At 47.5% G+C, this 18,846-nt stretch overlaps 3 protein-coding genes across 3 annotated transcripts; 1 reads left to right on the forward strand and 2 right to left on the reverse strand.

Annotated features, from left to right (window-relative positions):
* Positions 1–1,858: 1,858 nt before the first annotated feature.
* Positions 1,859–7,409, forward strand: PAAG_00217 (hypothetical protein; the record flags this gene model as incomplete). The annotated part of the gene is made up of 4 exons (XM_015843945.1): positions 1,859–2,142; positions 2,247–5,882; positions 5,946–7,234; positions 7,312–7,409. 4 exons carry the CDS (start codon positions 1,859–1,861, stop codon positions 7,407–7,409), a joined length of 5,307 nt encoding a protein of 1,768 aa, XP_015700280.1.
* A 3,561-nt stretch (positions 7,410–10,970) lies between these two features.
* On the reverse strand, positions 10,971–12,392 carry PAAG_00218 (alkaline serine protease ver112; the record flags this gene model as incomplete). The annotated part of the gene is made up of 4 exons (XM_002797633.1): positions 10,971–11,209; positions 11,303–11,408; positions 11,469–12,005; positions 12,087–12,392. The coding sequence occupies 4 exons, from the start codon at positions 12,390–12,392 to the stop codon at positions 10,971–10,973; spliced, it is 1,188 nt and encodes a 395-aa protein (XP_002797679.1).
* Positions 12,393–15,808: 3,416 nt separating this feature from the next.
* On the reverse strand, positions 15,809–18,547 carry PAAG_00220 (phospholipase D Active site motif protein; the record flags this gene model as incomplete). Its single annotated transcript, XM_015843946.1, has 8 exons — positions 15,809–16,083; positions 16,149–16,541; positions 16,637–16,768; positions 16,833–16,984; positions 17,049–17,257; positions 17,362–17,553; positions 17,627–17,932; positions 18,014–18,547. 8 exons carry the CDS (start codon positions 18,545–18,547, stop codon positions 15,809–15,811), a joined length of 2,193 nt encoding a protein of 730 aa, XP_015700281.1.
* Positions 18,548–18,846: the final 299 nt, after the last annotated feature.

An 18,846-nucleotide genomic window follows, 5' to 3' on the forward strand; every position in this document is an offset into this window, starting at 1 on the left:
AGACAGAGTTTAAGCATCAGAACTGTATTACTAACAACCTGACGCCCAAGGAAGAGTCTTGGGGACGTTTCCAGAGTTTGTCCGTCTGTCCAGTGTCAGTGTCATAGATCTTCAGGCTCATCTTTGAATGCTCCATATTTCGACCCGGTATGGGCGTGCGGGAGACAGTTGATAATAATAATAATAATAATAATAATAATAATAATCACAGCTTAAAAGGGTGGTGGTCGCGGTATACCGTCCGCTGCCGGGATAACTGAGGGTTTGTTGCGAAGTTAAAAACAATATCGGGCAAATACCTGGAGGGAGGCGGCATCCTGTACTTATTATATATATATATATACATACTTACACTTGTACCCATGGATTGGAATTGCGAGATCTTCGTCTGCTTCTCTTTCCAGAAGCAGGGGGAAGCCGTAACTTACTCGCCGCCAAAGATGGAGGGAAACCGTACGAGCTGCGTAATCTGGAACTCTTCTTCCTCCGTACCTTCTGTATGGTACCATAATACATGCTGGATGTGAAATACCGATTACAGAGCGTGGCCCCCCAACCGACGATCCAGCAATAATAATAATAATGCCTAATTATCAGCACGAAAGATTTCCCCCCTTCCTGTAGCTGTAACTGCTGGACTGGATTTCAGAGGTTGAACCAATTGCTAGAGACCCAGTCCCAAAACAAGCCGGCGATGGAAGACCGGGCCAACAAGAACTGGAACGCTATACCGCAAAGCAGGAGTGCTGATTGGCTGTAGGTTGATCCATTTCAATAAAGACACACCGGGGCCTTGGGGGGTGTGTATGTTGTGTTTACGCCCGTTCTCTCCCCAAGCGTTCATTGGTTTATTACGACTCGGTAGCCGTGGGAATAAGATTCCAACAAAGCAGCCAAACTGCGATGAAAAGAGAGAGAGAGAGAGAAAGAGAGAGAGAGAGAGAATGCTGGAAGAAACAAGGGTCAGACACAGGACAAGCCCATTCGCGGGATGCGGGGGTTTTAACATATTTGTCCCAGTTACAGCCCAGCCTGGTTAAACCACTCTTTGTTCCCACAGATTCACTTGATTCCTGCTTGGCTGGGGGAGGCCCAACAGAATCATTTGATGTTGATCCCATGTTCTCCAGAGCATGTGGTGGAAGTATCCATGGGTGGGTTGTAACTATATTTATTTTACTTTAGTTTACACTCTGTAACTAGAAGTATGTTTGTTTGGCGGGTACCAAGCCGTTGTTTACAGAACCGCCCTGTCTCTGGACGCGTACCGTACAGTACCATACACAGAGCATTTGATGTATACTGTTGTTACTTTACTGCACCCAACCTTACCCTTCACTTCTCTTCCCTTCAGTTCAGTTTGCTCCCACCAACCTTACCCGACCGCATCAATCTCCGAGGCCCCTCCTCCTTGGTCTCTCTTTTTCTACGGTTCGCTATTCTGGTCTTTTCATTTTGCTGTGCTCGCGAGGAGGTGCTCATCACACATTCGTTTGGGCGTGACCGTCCTTCGTCTCTCACTATTGTTTACACCCGGTTCCCCCATCGCCATCTAATCCTTGTTTCGCACCGTGACGCTCAATTTGTTCAACCAACCAACCCAAACCGGCCGAGGAGATTGTAAAACGGGGTTCCGGATCTCTCACGCAAGTCGGGTTGCCTTCGTCTTTGCTAGGGAAACATAACATCAACACCCCCCTTTTCCCCTCGCGAGGGCTAAAAGGCATACCGGATCCAAGTGTTGAATGGGGCCGGATAAAGTATACCTATTCTCACCTGTTCGCGCCGTCCGCAAGTGCTTCCTTTGGTAATCCGCCATATCTTTGTGCTGTATAAGATACGAATCCACGAAGCTATCATGGCGAACCGGTACTCTGTGTACTCGGCGACGTCTTCTGCTGTCCCTGTTCCTCGTCCAGCTGGACAACGGGCTACGCAGGTGTCTACAACCACGTTGCTCAATGCTCTTCATACCATTTACACATCCGGGCAACCATATCAACTCGACTCGGGCACGAGCGTAACAGTGAACACATGGCTTACTGCTGCAAGTCCTGGACCTAATGGCGAAGTGGGAGGAACTGTCGATGCAGACCTCGCAAGACGAGCGTGGGAGCATGCACGAAGAAGAGCGGAAGATGGGTGCATTGTGTTATGGTTTGACACCCCCCCCCCCCCTACCCCTTCTGCCAAATGGATGCCATTCCCTCTCCATGAATTCATGCTGATTATTGATTTTTGCCCAGTTCATCTCACCAATCTACACCATCTCTACTTGCTCCATTCCTGGGATCTCTACCGTTGTCCACTCCTTCGATAACATACACAGCACTCTCTGTCATTAAACCATTCGTTTCTCAGGTTACACCTGATAACCCGTCCCATTTTCGATTTTCTGCACTCGCTGTGTCTTATACTCTCACTCTCACGGGCAATGTAACTGCGGCATCGTTGGCTCTATCCACGGCTGGCCTTGATGTCACTCGTGGTCTCCTTAATATCCCTGCTGAGGCTGGCTATCGTGCTTTCGATGTCTTCTACTACCTTCTTACGTCCGCTTCAACACCAGCTGAGAGAGAGTTTCTCAGTCTCAAGGACACATCGGCATACGCCCTCTTGAGTAAATCTAACACTTTTAATCCACCAGCATATCTACCAACGGCTGACGATGCGGCTTCTGCTGAGGATTTCAGAGCTTCCCTCAAGGCTATTGGCATCAAGGGCGTTGCACATAGAAGTCTGATCTCCGTTCTGGCCGCTCTACTAAAACTTGGGAATTCTCTAGGGCTTCTTGTCGACCAGGAGGAACTTGAGGAAATTTGTGAAGATGTCGGAGGACTTCTGAACGTTGATCCAGAAGTACTTTTACACAAATGCTCTACCGATGACCGTGCCGTTTTGATCGCTGGGATCTACGAAGCATTGGTTGATTGGGTTATATCCAAGGCTAATGAAGCCATCTCTACGGAGCTTCAAAATACTGAAGACAGCGGATCCAGCGATGGTGGACGTGGTGGACAGTTCGAGGGTGAGACGAGTGACACCGTCAGCATCACAGTCGTCGAGGTTCCGGATCCTGTTTTGGGAAAAGCCGTCGCTCTCAGGGGTGTTTTTGACGATTCCCTTGGCATTAATGCTGAAATGAAGGAGGATGGAATCGAAGTTGTTGCACCGGGACATTCGGTGATTAAGGAAATGAATAGCGCAGTAGCTGAAGTTGAGGCCGACATGGGCGTTGCTGGAAGTGCCGCTAGCCGGGAACGAGAACACGAACAAGATAAGAAAGAAGGCGTTTTAGAGAAAGTTGCTTTGGAACTCGAATCGGGTGCTTTCCTTCGACAGATTTTATATGCGGTTGAAAACGAAGGCATTAGTCTCGGCAAAAGAGGCCGTTTCGACCTCAATGAAACCCTAAAAAGTAGCAGAGTGTGGTATCATCTTACAATCCACCCCACTGATGACTCTCCTGCGACCGTCGCCTCCTTACCATCTGTTACCTCGGCGTGGTCTGCTGGAACTGTTTCCCGTCAACTCCGCTCCTGGAGGCTACCCGAATGGGCTAACCGCCGAAACAAACACCTTGATTTCACCGCAGACTTTGACCTGGAAGAGTTCGTCACGCGGTATTCCCGGCTTGGGTGTCAAGAAGGGAAAGATGGTGTGGAAAGCTGGATCCTTGAAAGAGGGTGGAGCAATGGTGATGTTGTCGTCGGCAATGAGAGAGTCTGGATGAGAGAGAGTGCCTGGTGGGAGGCTGAAACAATGCTAGATTTGAAGCCACAGGAAATACTGACGGACCCTTTTAACCCTGTGATGACTCCTTTTGAAAGCGGATATTCTGCCGCCCCTCCACCACCTAGCGGCTTCTTTCAACCAGAGTTAATTGCTAAAGACAGTCGTGAAAACCTCATGAATGGACAAAGCGTTGCAGCGATGTCTCGAGGTGCTTTTGGGGGAGGGGAAACTCGTTCTATTGCACCTACACTTGGCCCCCCTAGCCAAAACTCACCTGGCGACTATGGGCTGGGTGTTAAGGGAGACGACAGAAAACACGACACCCAATATTACGATCAAGAACTTGGTAGATTCATGGGGAATATGGATCCTGAATTTGGTGAGCATAAAAATATCGAGAAAAAGAAAATCCCAATCGGCCGGCGTGTTTGGTCAGGCTTTGCTTGGGCCATGACTTTTTGGATTCCTTCATTTGTCCTTCGTTACCTGGGTCGGATGAAACGGCCAGATGTCCGAATGGCCTGGAGAGAAAAAGTAACTCTGATGACCTTAATTCTTCTTCTAAATGGTCTAGTTGTTTTTTGGATTGTCGGCTTTGGAAATTTGCTCTGTCCCAATAAGGATAGAGTCTGGACTGAAAAGGAAGTCGGTTTCCACCAAGGGGATAATGACTACTATGTCAGTATCCACGGCAGTGTTTATGACATCAGCAAATTTTGGAAAACACCTCATACCTTTTCAAGGGACACATCCAGAACTGCAATGGATCCATTCCGTGGTCAGAATCTTGATGCGTACTTCCCCGTTCCACTTAATGTGGCATGCCGTGGTTTAGGTGCATCGGAAAATATTCAAATTCAACACAATAAAACGGACGCAATTCTATATCCCAATGCTCTCCATACCTCTGGCACCTTCCAAACCGACACCACCCTCAAGCTGCGCGATGCCAACTGGTATGGCGGAGTGTTTTTACCGAGGATCAGGGAGTATTACAAAGGTGATGTAGTCTGGGATCCGGCTGTAATCCGCCAACAAGCAGACCAGGATCAACGAATGTGGGTTATAATCGAAAACGAAGTGTTTGACCTCACCGACTATTTCTACACCTTGAACCGGATGAACAATATTGACCTATACAAGTTTTTGCCGGCGAAAGTTACCGAACTATTCAATAGAAATCCTGGCGAAGACATCACTGACAAATGGGAAGGCACCGTCGAGTTCCAGAACAGCTACTGGTGTTTGAGAAACCAGTTCTACGTCGGTAGAACTGATTTCCGCAAAACACCCAAATGCCTAGTTAACAATTATATCCTCCTTGCGTTCACCTGTCTGCTGGCTGGTGTTATCCTCATCAAGTTCTTTGCTGCCCTCCAGCTTGGTACGAAACGACGACCTGCCATGCAAGATAAGTTCGTTATATGCCAGGTCCCGGCATACACCGAAGGAGAAGATCAACTTCGGAAAGCCCTTGACTCTCTTACGGCTCTCCAGTATGACAACAAACGAAAGCTGATTTGCGTGATCTGTGATGGCATGATTGTTGGAGGAGGTAACGATCGACCAACCCCCAAAATCGTCTTGGATATCCTGGGTGTCGATCCAAAGATCGATCCTCCCGCCCTTCCATTCAAATCTGTTGGCGCTGGAAGCGACCAACTTAATTATGGCAAGGTTTACTCCGGCCTCTACGAATACGAAGGCAATGTTGTGCCGTACATCGTTATCGTCAAGGTCGGTAAGGAGTCAGAGCAAACCAAGTCCAAGCCAGGCAATCGTGGAAAACGAGATTCTCAAATTCTACTTCTCAGCTTCCTGAATCGGGTCCACCATCGTTCAGGAATGTCGCCACTCGAGTTGGAAATGTTCCATCAAATCAATAACATTATCGGAGTTGATCCCGAGCTTTACGAGTATCTTCTCATGGTAGACGCTGACACTAGTGTGAAAGAGGATTCCTTGAACCGACTTGTGGCGAGTTGTGCGAATGATGCTAAGATCGCTGGTATCTGTGGTGAAACTAGCTTAGAGAATGAAGAGCGCAGTTGGTGGACTATGATTCAAGTCTACGAGTACTATATTTCCCACCACCTGTCTAAAGCTTTCGAATCTCTTTTTGGCAGTGTTACCTGTCTACCCGGATGGTATGATTGATAATTTGCCTTCCCCTTGCCTGTTGATGTCCATTAGCTAACTTCTTTTTGTAGTTTCTGCATGTATCGCCTCCGCACTGCTGATAAAGGTCGTCCATTGATCATTTCGGACAAGGTTCTCAGTGAATATTCTGACATTGAAATCGACACTTTGCATAAAAAGAATCTCCTGTCCCTCGGAGAGGATCGATATCTCACAACACTCATGACCAAGCATTTCCCACACATGAGCTACAAATTCATTCCAGATGCATATGCCAACACTGCAGCTCCAGAAACATGGTCCGTTTTGCTATCCCAGAGGCGTCGCTGGATCAACTCGACAATCCACAACCTGGCGGAATTGATGTTCCTGCCTGACCTATGCGGTTTCTGCTGCTTCAGTATGAGGTTTATTGTGTTTATTGATCTTTTCGGAACGATTATCCTTCCCGCAACCTGCGCCTACCTGGTCTATATCATCTACCTTGCTGCTACCAACAAGGGACAATTTCCGATTATTTCAATCGCGATCATTGCTGGTGTGTACGGTTTGCAGGCAGTTATCTTTATCGTCAAACGCCAGTGGCAACATATTGGATGGATGATAATATACATCATGGCGTTCCCTATTTACAGTTTCATACTTCCGCTCTACTCCTTCTGGAATCAAGACAATTTCACTTGGGGAAATACCCGTATTGTCCTTGGTGAGAAGGGAGATAAACGTGTGATTGCAGTGGAGGATGAAGCTTTCGACCCAAGAAGCATTCCTCTACAACGCTGGGATGACTACGCTTTGGCCAACAACCTTCCAGGCCGTCGGGGCGGTCCTCCATCTGGACACGAAAAGATTTACCCGCCGGTTTATGGTGATGAGACTGCTATGGAGATGGACGATATGCACTCAACCTATTCTTCAGTGAGGCCCGCATCGACCATTCTTACCGGCTTCCCTACTCAAGGACCACACGGACCATTCATGACCCCACATTCCGCGAGTCCCTTCGGAAACGCTCCCGGCAATAGAAACTCCCACTTTTCATCCTTTACGCGGTACACTGACCAGCCACTTGGTAACCGCAGTCAAGCTCATTTGTCCATGGGCAATCTGAGCGCTTACCACGATAATAATGCAAGCGCAAACCGACTAAGTAGCTTTGGAGCTATGGGAACGGAGAGCCATCTCGGGTTTCCACAGCGGCAAAGCATGCGCAGCCCATTAGGAATGGGAGCTAGGCCGGTAAGCACTGTGGTGGATTTCAGATCTGCACCTGGTTCGGGGCCGGATGAGGCCACTATTACGGAGGCTGTCCAGAATTGCCTGGCTGAGGTGGATTTGGATACTGTTACTAAGAAGCAAGGTATGTAGTTGCATACGCCTCAAATTTTTTTTTTTTTTCTTTTCTGTTTAATCTAAACTAACGATTGGTTTTTACAGTTCGTGCACTCGTTGAGCAGCGATTGCAGACGACGTTGACCAGTGAAAAGAAGGCATTCTTGGATCGCCAGATTGATACTGAACTTGCAAATATGTAAAAGGTGATAAAGAAGCAAACGGACTATATTTCTTTTCGGAGGATTAATGGTAGCGAAACTAAACTGCAAAAGTGACAGCATTTGATGATTTAGCTCTTTTGATTCGGGAATTTGATTTTCAAAATATTGGATCAAATTTTGATGTTTTCTGTGGTGGTACATTTCTGTTCATCTCCTGTACCTTTTTACATTTCCCCTTCTCTCTGTTATCACTCTTCACTTTAGTAATCTGGGTATCATTTGTGTTGATCTTTCTCATTTCCTTTCTCTTATTTTGTTTTTTTGTGACAACCCGATTTTTGTTTCACTATCTGTGCTCGTCTGGCTTGGTGTGTTTTCTTGCCTAGCATATTGTTGTTATTGCTGCTATTGCTGCTGTTGCTGCTGTTGCTGTTGTTTCAGGGGTTGGAGGAGGAAAGACTACCATTGATGCGCGATGAATACCTTTATCCCTGCTCATTCTTACATAGATACTAACTAATATCCACATAATCAATCTCTGCATCATGTTTGTATCTGAATGTTTATGCCTTGGCCATTGGGTCCTTTGTGTGTGTGTGTGTGTGTGTGTGTGTGCCTGCTTTCGACACCGTGCTCGCTATGTGTTCTCATTATTGGGTTCTTCTATTTTACTGTTGATTAAGTTTTTGAAGATTTGAAAAGAGTATGTTTCTCTTCTGGCTTTATTTCCCTTCTACCCCCTTCTTTTCCTTTTTCTATTTTGAATCCCTTAGCAGGTGAACAAGCAATTCATCAGCCTCCTTGTTACTGTTTTAAATTCATATCCTCTTATGTGCATATATATATTTTTAGAAGAGAAAAACATCCATGGATAATACATATTCACCTAAAGCATTTTATGTCTCGAGGGGTTTCTACGAAAACGCTATTGTTAAAACATGAGGGCGAGATTGATTCTCTGTCCCCAGGCAGCTCTGAAGTGTAAACAACAACATGGATCTAAAACAAATGGAGCAAGGGGAAAAAGACTTATTATAGAACTGACGCCTTGCAGCTGGAAAACAAATGGAATCATTTTCTGTTATTCTTGACTAAATGCGGACGTGGAAACCGGAGACTCCGTGACTAATAACAAACACACACGGGGATACACTCTCTCCCATTCCATGCAACTCTAGCAAGGGAAACCTTGATTCATCTCCAAGGTGGATTTCGGATATTGGAAGCTACGCACGTCCGTATAGTTGAGTTATATCTGCGAATCTGAAGGCCTGATTTTTTGTGTGAAAAGTCGAAATTCTGAATATTGGCAATCATTCATTATATAGAGCTAATAATAACTATGCGAGGGGCAGAAACCCTGCTTGAGACGATGAAGCTGGAAAAATCTCCGGATGGTCCTCCCCTCAAGGAGGCTTTATTTGGAAACTCTATCTATCTCTCCTTCGTCTGGAGGTGAGAAACAGACAGAGTACTCTTTCTGCCAGGCCATTTAAGATCTCTTATTTGGGCCCTGATTGCCGATCTGGGCAGCGCATTGGTCCAATAGGGCGGTGGTAAGAAGTACGCCAGAGGTGCTGACATTGGACTTGTGGTTCTTTCAAAACTTGCAACTGGCGCATCAATTGAGTATCAAGAGACGAGTGGTGGATTTGATCATTGCTTAATATCTTGATAATCGACTATGTCGAGCAGTTACACCTCGGAAGAAACATACCTTGCTTGCTTACTTTGCTCAGCCCTGGCAGGCTGGCGACATGAATCGTGTCGTCAAAAGCACGGTCAGTCGGGGGGTACCCGAGCTAATTCCCCCTAGGCAAACCAATGGATGCCGTCATGTTTGCACTCAGAGCTGGATTAGATTAGAGCAACCTCAAATCTCGATCTGACATGTTACTAAAGCCAACAGCCTCCTAACTAACCACTTGACTTTTAGTCCGTTGTGACAGTTTTGCCTCCTCAAGCTGGGGGCCTTGCGATCAAGACACACACCGCGATAGTGAGCAGTTCTATTGCAAGGATGAGAGCAGTCTGCCAAAGGACTAGTCTAACTAAGGCTAAGCCGAAACTGCAACCTCCCGTCATCGCCTGTTGAAAGGTACAGAAGTTCCAGACGCGATTTCGAGCGAGCGACTGTTTAGGATTTTGTGGGTCCCAGTTTTGAACTGGACCAGGGGTCCAGTATCGTTTGCTGTGTTGTTGCCCTACACTTGCCGTTGGTCTGTCTGCGTAGGGGCAGCTGTCCTCGAACTTCGGAGGTTAGTTATCAGATGTTATCATATCTGGACATCGAAATCAAGGGAACGGGGCGTTGAGTGGACTATGTATGGCTGGTGATTGGTTGACAAATTTAGAGCCTTGAACAGATTCCTGACCCTGGCAGTCATCAGTTTGGTCTGTCTGCTGGTTAATCCTGTTTTGGAAAACATTGAGTGGATATGCGCAAGTGTAAACAGCACCTCCGGATTTCCTTCGCTGGACTTCCGTTTCATTAGAGATTTCCATAAAATTCTCCTCCCTCTTTCACGTTTCAGAGGCTTTGTGGATTCCTGGCAGAGTCACCTCCGATGATGGGGGAATATGTGCGGGAATCTGGCTCGAACCCCCCATGACGCTTTCTGGTGATCCTTATTTTTGATGGGAATGTAGAATTCGCCATGGACGTGGGTGGGGACTTGATGCTCCCCAGAAATTGATATCAGGGAATTTTTAATATTTGCTCTGTTCAACTGAGAGGATTCCAGATCTGCTGTTCTGGACGAGCCCGTTCAACCCGGTTGGGCCGTGTCGCACGAGATATTTGCCATCCTGGACTTCAAAGCTGGTGGATGATGTTGTAATGAGAGGAGGGGCGGGGGAGGCGGAAAGGTCACAGGCATGGATGTCAGTGGGGTGGTGAACATTAGCATAGCAATAATGGATGTCAGAGTTGGTTATCTATCCTGTTATGTCCTTGTCCATGTTCATAGTTGCGTGGATGACCCTCAGGAGCAAACACTCAGGAACATGCAATATCGAAATGACGCTGACAGAAATGGAATGCATGATTTGTTGCTATATACAAACATGCTATTTATATAATATATATATATATGCGCGAGGCGTCAGATGCTAAGAAATAAAAGTGACGAAAACAAGCAAAGGCCGCAGATATCGCAGACATCGCAGACACACGAGGAAAAAGGGGGTTTCCGAACGGAGGCGGCTGAGGGCTGAACGGCGCCATGTACTTTACCTAGTCAGTCAGACTGCTGAGTGACCCAGCCAATCCAACAGCAAAAACCCTTTTTTACTCCGGATCCATGTCTCAGCCCAATCAACCCCGCAACGCACCGTGCTCAAGCCTCAGGGTATCGAACAAAATTGGGAAATGTGGGAATGGAAAACAGCTTCGCTGCATGCAAACTAGGTACATGAGAAATTAAAATAAATAAATAAATAAATAAAAAGTAAAAATAAAGAATAAATAATAAAAAAGAAGCAAGAATTGCCTGGCCTGGAAGCACAGGGGTAAATAAATATATGAAAACGGCTTCCATCCCAGCGTTCACCTCATATCATTCAAAGCTGGAAGAAAAGCTCTAGATTGCGAGAACCCTCTTATTTGACGCCATTGTATATTAGTTTCTTGGTGGTGCCGCTCGGAACGCCTCGAACAACAGCGCTGGAAAGAGCCTTCATGCGCTCGCAAACAGCATTTCCGCTAATGCCCTCAAGGCCGATGAGATAAGCACCAAGACCGGCGGCATGGGGTGAGGCCATAGAGGTTCCAGACATGGATTTGGTACCACCACCAATATAGGTGGATTGAATATTGACGCCCGGAGCAAAGACATCAACTGTGCGCGGTTTCAGATATAGTTATACATATATATATATATTAGCCCTCTAAACAGAAAATTTGATATTCGATGCCAGGTCGTAAAGCTTACCGAGTTTGCCCCGGTTGGAGAAACTGGCGATGAGGTCGCTGGAATTTGAGGCGCCAATAGTGCAAGCGGTTACCTCGGAAGCGGGAGAATATTTGGAAGCATCAGCCTAAAAAACTTTCGTTAGTATGTTAATTTCAGAGAGCCAGCGGTATATTTTGGCACTTACAGCATCGTTACCAGCAGCCACGGCAAGGAAGATACCAGCTTTGACAATGGCGGCAGCAGCCTGGTTGGTAGCCTGGGAATAGCCACCACCCAAGCTCATATTCACGACCGCTTTCTTGGTGATCCCGTTTTGAGTGGCATGGTTGAGAGCCCACTGCATGCCCTGGATGACAACAGAGTTAGAGCCGCTACCCTGGCAGTTAAGCACCTTAACAGCGATAAGGTTGGCCTTTTTGGCAACACCGTAGGTGGTACCAGCAACGGTTCCAGCAACGTGAGTGCCGTGGCCGTGGCAGTCGGTGTTCTGCGAGTCGACAGTGTTGGTTCCCCATTTCGCGCGACCACCAAAGTCCCGGTGGCTCGTTTCAATCCCAGTGTCGATAATGTAAGCGGTGACTCCTTGACCAGCGGTCGAGTCATAGATGTAGTTTTTGGCCCCAGGGGTTCGCGAGGAAACGCGAGCAAGTCCCCAGGGAGCGCCGGTCTGAGTAATGAGAGAATTGGCGGTCACAATGCCATCCTCTTCGATGTAGTCGACCTGGAAAACATAGTTTTTTCAAAGTCAGAGTTTGAAGGTGAGAGTGGACGAGAGGGATTTCTATGGGGTTTTTTTTCACACGTCTTCATCATTGGCAATCTGGCTGAGGGTTTCGCTATCGAAGACCCCAGAGTATCCCTTCCAGCCGCTGTTGAACTGGAAAGATCTGAGGGCCTTTGGAGCTTTGATGCCCTTTCGGTTCTTTCGCATGTTACCGACCCATTTCCGGTGGCGCTCAAATTTCTCGGGTGAGGTTCTGGCTTTCATCACAACAATGTATCCATTGGGAACAACCTGGATACCAGCAGGGGCCTTGTTGACCGGTGCCGCATCAACGACAGACAGCGCCGCCAGGGCAAAAGGGAGAATGTAGTCGAAGAACAGCATTGTGAGGAAGAGCTGAGGGCGTCGAATAGAAGACGAGAGAAAGTATGAGAGAGCTCGGATTTGCTGTTGCGTAGTATTCTGGATGGACTCGAGGTAATGACAAGCTCTTATTTATATATATATAGTTTTCTGCCCTCCTGGGGGGGGGGGGGACGGGGCTGACGCCAGCTCACTCCGCCTGCGCCGGCAAAATACCAGGAGGCAGCTGGGGCGACCGTTCCACGGACTCAGTCCCCAGCGCCTCCCGGGGATTTAGAACTAGGGGAGCCGAAAGTGCATTTTCGCCCGGTGGCATGGCTAGAGCGAAGATCAGGGGTCAGGGCTGACATGCGACGACTCTCCCCGGACTCTCTGGTAACTACATCTTGAGAGTCAAGTGGCCGCCCCCACAGGCGGAAACGATTCAGTGACACTCAAAACCCTCTCACGGCACAAGCTGGTGGCCCATCACTCCACAGGGAAGCTTCGGTAATTCTAAGGGTTGCTTTGCGCGGACGAACCACCAGGAATATACGGATGACAACGGCAACTCGGTACAGTAAAAATGAATGATATCCGTCAGTTGCAGGTGAGGTGAGTGGATGGTTGGTTTTGGCGTAAAAGAGCCTAATGGAGATGGAACCTGACACAATCCAGCTTTTTTTTTTTCTTTCTTTCTTTTTTTCTTTCTTTCTTTCTTCTTCTTCTTCTTCTTCTTCTTCTTCTTTTTTTTTTTTGGAGAGTTCGGAGTATTAGGAAACGGGATTCGGTTTGCCTGATATCATCACCGAACCTCCTGAGGAAGTCGAGCCAACAAGTTTCGAATCCCATGGCCAACCAAGGCCGATTACCGAAACGCGCCTGATTCTGTCATTTGACGGGAGACACAAACAAAACATTGAGCTGACGCGAAAATCCCAAATTACCACCAGTTTGAAATGACCCTCAGAAGAAGCAAATGATATTTCCCTTTCAAAACTCGAATTTATCCTGGACCCAGGGACCCCGTGGCTCCATGCTTCCTCAGTGATACGCAGACTCCAGGAGCTGACATTTTTGCCTGTTGCCCGGTTCCGATCCTGAACGGCACGCACCGCGCACAGTGTCCAAAAGGAACTCAACTGCAACCCTAAGATATAAACTAAAAAAGCTCTCTGGGGGTTGGCAAATAATCAGCTCATGACCCCCTGCCCTGCGGCGTTTAACAATCCTCTGTTGTTAGATCCCTGTTCTCGAACATTGAGAGAAATCACGTACCGGGTGTGGAGGAGCCCCACACACACACACACACACATTTCCCGGAGTTGCAGTGGATATAGCTAACGTCTACCGAAAGGAAAAATGACAAGACCATTGATTGGCGGACAGCTTTGCATAACTGGCCGATGATGGTCTCCTGCATGGAACGCGTGCACTAACCAACTCCAGGCCTCGCTGGGTAACTCACTCACCAGCCCTTGATTACTGGAAACACGCCATGAGAAGTGGTGCGGGAGATAATAATAATAATAACAATAATATTGCGAACCACCTGCTAAGGGTTTTTTTTTTTTTTTTTTTTTTTTTTTTTTTTTTTGCTGGCGATGAGGGATGGGCCTGTCGCATCTCTTAGCATGATAGGAATCGTCTAGGGATCTTTTTTAAGATGTCGAGAGAAGGAGAATGTATCCCTCATTTGCATGTTTAACAGCAGCCAGCCAGCCCCCCCCCACCCCAGCTAGTCTCCCGTAGTTAGTTACATGTCTCTCGTTCCTGGCACTTCTTTTCGGCGTTGGAGAGAGCGACTCTTCCTTGGAACATGGAAAACACACGCGACATTCCACCCGACAAAAATAGCCACTCACAGAGCTCAGAGCGTGCCGTCAGAAACTCAAAACAACCGTGTCACTCGCTTTTCGTTGGGCAGCGGACGACGTGCTTGTGTTAAGCTCAGTGATCGACTGCAAACGTCCCGCGCCGAGAAATGTCCACCCGCCTCTTATCGCGATTAGTTCGAGCTGGGATGAGTGCCCGAGGCGGATCAACCACCAATTGCCGCATGCCAAAACGTGATCCTGCTGGCTGTGACCATGTCGCATGCTCAGCCGACACATCCGATAACTACTTGGAGCCGTCAATGACAGTGATAGTCTTTCACTGCAACTCCTCCAACTGCATCCATCTGGAGAGGAATGCGATTTGCGGTAGAAACTACATCTCGACCCAACACATGATTCCGATTCCAGATTTAACTTCTGTTCTGTTTTCCTCTTCTGTAACCCCCGGCACAGCGCCCAGCAGTCAACAAGAAGCCCTCTGTGGGGGGATTCCAAATCCAAGCAGGATCCGCCTGATAAAAAAAAAAAGTCTTGATTTAAGGTTGCCGTCGGGAGCCGCGTTTACAGTTTCTCCCGTCGGAGGGTTAAATAAAATAAATACCTTAAAACCTTGACCCCTGAAGTCCTTCCGAAGAGTATAAAAGATGCGGAAGATATCAGGGTTAGCCTTGGAATGATGATGCCTTGCAACATGCCAGTCCACCGCAAGGCGTCGCGGGGGCACATTCGTTTATTCCGATCTCACTAGTTAATAGTTAACTATCCCATTAGTCTGTCACATCTTACGTTTGTGAGAGAACAAATCCCCTGGAGACCGTTTCCTATATAGTTAACGACAACTCTGTTCCTCTGAGCAAAGGAGCAATCCCTATTTTTTTTTTTTTTCATTAACCCGACCGATCGTAATTGGCAGGAAACAAGACACACTAATTCTCAGGGATGGCCCAGTGAGCCCTCCAAGTCCTTCATTGTTCATACTTCCCGATCTTGGATCTTGTGCCGTCTGGCAGTTGGAGAGCTTCTCCATTAGGGAATGGGGGGATTCATTTGCCCGAACGATATCTCAGACTAGGTGCTCACTATGACCGTCTCCTCTCCAGGACTTTATAGGCTTCTCCTGTTGAGAGCCCGATGGATCTCGTCCTGGATTGGTCGCTTCGCGCGATATCCCGCCTGAAACCTTCCTCTTCTCATTCGCTCCCCCCGAGCCTACCCCACCCCCCTTTCTCACCAGCACGAAACGGGGGAAAATGGCTTCCCACTTCTGGAGACATTTTATGCTTTCTATTGGACCTGCGCTTTAGAGTAAACTCATTTCACTGGTCATCTAAAAGTTAAAACCTGTGCGAAAACCCCCCCTGATAATTAGTTAATCTCCTTGCAGAATCCCACATAGTTACTGTAAAAAGTCATATCATATAATCAGCAGGGATCATAGCAGCGCCAGTTCGCTTCCAGTTCCTCCAAACGCCAAAACGAGATAGCGAAAAATATATACAGGTATAAGGTAATGGATAAACAAACCGGGTTCAGAGGGCTGATTCCTCATCTCCTTCCTTAACAAATCACTACCTCCCGTATGAAAACGTGAAGAAATTTCCTCCGCCACTCCACATCCCTTCAAAACCCTCCCGCTCCCTGAACTCTTTTGATCACCCCAACGATCCCCTTCATCCAACTAAACCTGCCAGGGTCAACTCCAATAGAGCCTTCTGCCATTTCGCCTGTCACCGGATCATGCCAACATCCGTCTTGTGGATTAACCGCCCCGTATGTAGCCGTGTTCTGGTTTCTGCGGAGGCCCTCGAGCCAGGTCTGGCATACCTCTGTGGAGTCAAGAAGAACATTCGCCTCTTGCGAATGGTAGAAGGATTGAGTATCGAGATTCCCACTTCCTATAATGGCCGTTAACAAAAAAATGACAGTTCAATGTTAACTTCGGATCCCCGTGGGTTCCCACCTTGAATTGCAATGTGCTCGTCAACAATCATCAGCTTTATATGACAGCTTCGCTGTTTGAATTTGTTATTGATAGGTCTCGTCTGGTCCTTCGCTACATAGTTGTATATCCGAAGCCGTGACTTTTCTTCTTCTGAGCTGAGAGAGTTGTAAAGTCGATTTGATATCATCTCGTTGGTACCATTTTGAAAGGGAAGTAGCTGTCCTGCATCATTATATCCAAGCGAGAGATAACAAGTCACCTCGACTCCACGGCGAACAGCTTCGAGGATGGGATCGAGCAAGTATTCCGCATTCAGATTCGGTGTTTGAATGAAAATGGTCCTTCGAGCGTTGCGGATAGCTGAAAGAAAAGCAACGTTTTGAGGTGTGTAGACACTAGAACGATTCAAAGCTGATAGCTTATTAGCTACGCGCAGCACAGACTCTATTTCATTTTTTTTTTTTTTTTTTTTTTTTTTTTTTTTTTTTTTTTTCCCTAAGACCTACCAGGACATGGCTCTCGACATACCAATGCCATTGGAAATGGTTTATGCGGCGAATGTAAGATGTAAGGTATCATATCATCCTCATCAGGCCATTCAGGGGTATCGCCTAATACATTGGGACGCTTGATAATATCTACGTATGGGTCAGCAAGGCGAACGAACAAATTTGGGACACACAAAAAAGCGGCTGTACAAACTCAAGGGTCGGGCGATAGCTTCCACTTTGTTTTCAAAACCTCGACGCCTAAGGCGAGCTTGGATGCCTGCGGCTTCTGCCACGATATCAGGGAGATACTCTTCACAGTCTCGGGAGAGGTTATCGTTGCGCTCCAACATCCCCGCTTGGCTGCTTCAGGAAAAAATAAGTTAAGACTAATTCCAACCACAATTCGGATGGCATCAAGTGACTTCACCTCTCTGTTGACATTGCGCCGGTAATTCTCTCAGGGCCTGTCCGAGAGATATGGTCGGCAAAGCTGGGTGGTTTATCCGATGCCGCCGGCGAATTGATCATCGGAAGCATGGGTCTCATCTTAGTATTCCACGAGATGATTGCCATATCGTAGAGAGAATCGACGATGGGGCCTTCCAATCGCACCAGCATTTCCAAATTATCGTTATCCTAGAGAGCAAGTCAGAGACCGCAGCTGTAATACCAGCAAAGATTTCCAATTTCCAAGTTCAATCATAGAAAATCAACGAGCAATAACGGGCAGCCGCGCTAACCTGTATGTTGTTGCTTTGCAGCAGAGCCAATCTCCTATCCACAATCATGAATTTCGAGTGAAATGTGCCAAGCACTGGGTCGTGGTAGTTCATGACTTCAAGGTCAAGATTGGGGATGTGTTCCGGCGGAGGCAATTGCACATGCACATCTGTCGCTACTTTCGGATAGACAAACAGACGACTTTTAAAAATCTATTGTAGCTGGTTAGTTGGTGCACGCAAAAAAGTCTTCTCAAACCGGACTTCAACAACAGTGCTGACAGACTTGTTTGAGTTGTGCACGATCATACATGATCTTCACTACTACTTTGGTTCCGCGTTTCCCAGCACGTACTGATATCTCCCGCAAGGCATCTGTTATGATAGTTGAGCAACGGGAGAATATCCAGTAATTGGTGGCCAGGAACACCTCTTTTTCTGCCCGAACGATGCAATTTGCCATATGACGGCAGATGTCGGGGGTCGGAGCGATGATGGTCAACGGCACAACACCGGAGCTCCCCAGCAATGCAGGCGAAGTCAGCCCGGCCATCGGATTGCGGTCAAGAGTACAGACTACATCATGGTATATCTAGTTGCAAAAAAAAAAAAAAAAAAAAAAAAAAAATTGCGCATTAGTACAATAGGTGTAAATCCTATAATAGTATCTTACCTGAAGGAAGATGTCACTGGGTCTTTGGTCACCCCATTTCCCACACAGATACGCCTGCTGCAAGTCAAGATGTTTATTTCTCTTCCCCTGGTGGCCGCCATCGCATCTGTCACAGAGACTGTTCTGGGGCCTGAACAACCGGTCGATTATATCGCGGGGAGCGCTGTCGGGGTCATTGGCCAATTCCGATGTCACGGTCGAGCCATCGCGGCACAGCTCGTATATCCACTCGGGGAACATGTCGCTGAGGGCCAAGTTCCGACTGACGGGGCGAGCGAGAAAGATGAGAACGGCGGAGAAGCACAGGCACGCGGCAAACCCCGCTGCAACAAGCTTCAACGGCACAATCTGGGATAGGGATCGACCTGAGGGAGATGGAATTGGAGAGCAGAAAGAAAACAAACGAGATGTCATGTTGGCGGAATTTGGGGGGATGGGGATGATGGAAGGTGCCGAAGAGAAGGCGATGGCGGAAGGCGAGAGGAACGGCATATCACACCCCTGCGGAGAATTCCCAAGGCTGGGGGAAGCCATGGGGACTGCGCCACTTCAGTATTTCTGCTGGGTGCAGAACTTGAATTGCCAGGTATTCTTGTGCTGTCTGGAGTTGGTCAGGTAACTGTTTGATCCGGGTCAAATGCAGGAAAGCGGCCTCTTCGGTGAAACGTCATTCTTCGTCATCTTGCAGTCCCAACTGAAAACAACCCTGGCAAAGGCTCGTACATTAATAACCCCAAATAAGTGATGAATTGAAGGAATTTCTGCTGTTGAGGAAGTTTAGTATGCGAACTTCGATGAGATCCAGGTCCCTTTTTTATGAGTGGGGACGGTCA

The sequence above is a fragment of the Paracoccidioides lutzii genome, assembly GCF_000150705.2.
Source record: "Paracoccidioides lutzii Pb01 unplaced genomic scaffold supercont2.1, whole genome shotgun sequence".
In the NCBI taxonomy this organism is placed as follows: Eukaryota; Fungi; Ascomycota; class Eurotiomycetes; order Onygenales; family Ajellomycetaceae; genus Paracoccidioides; species Paracoccidioides lutzii.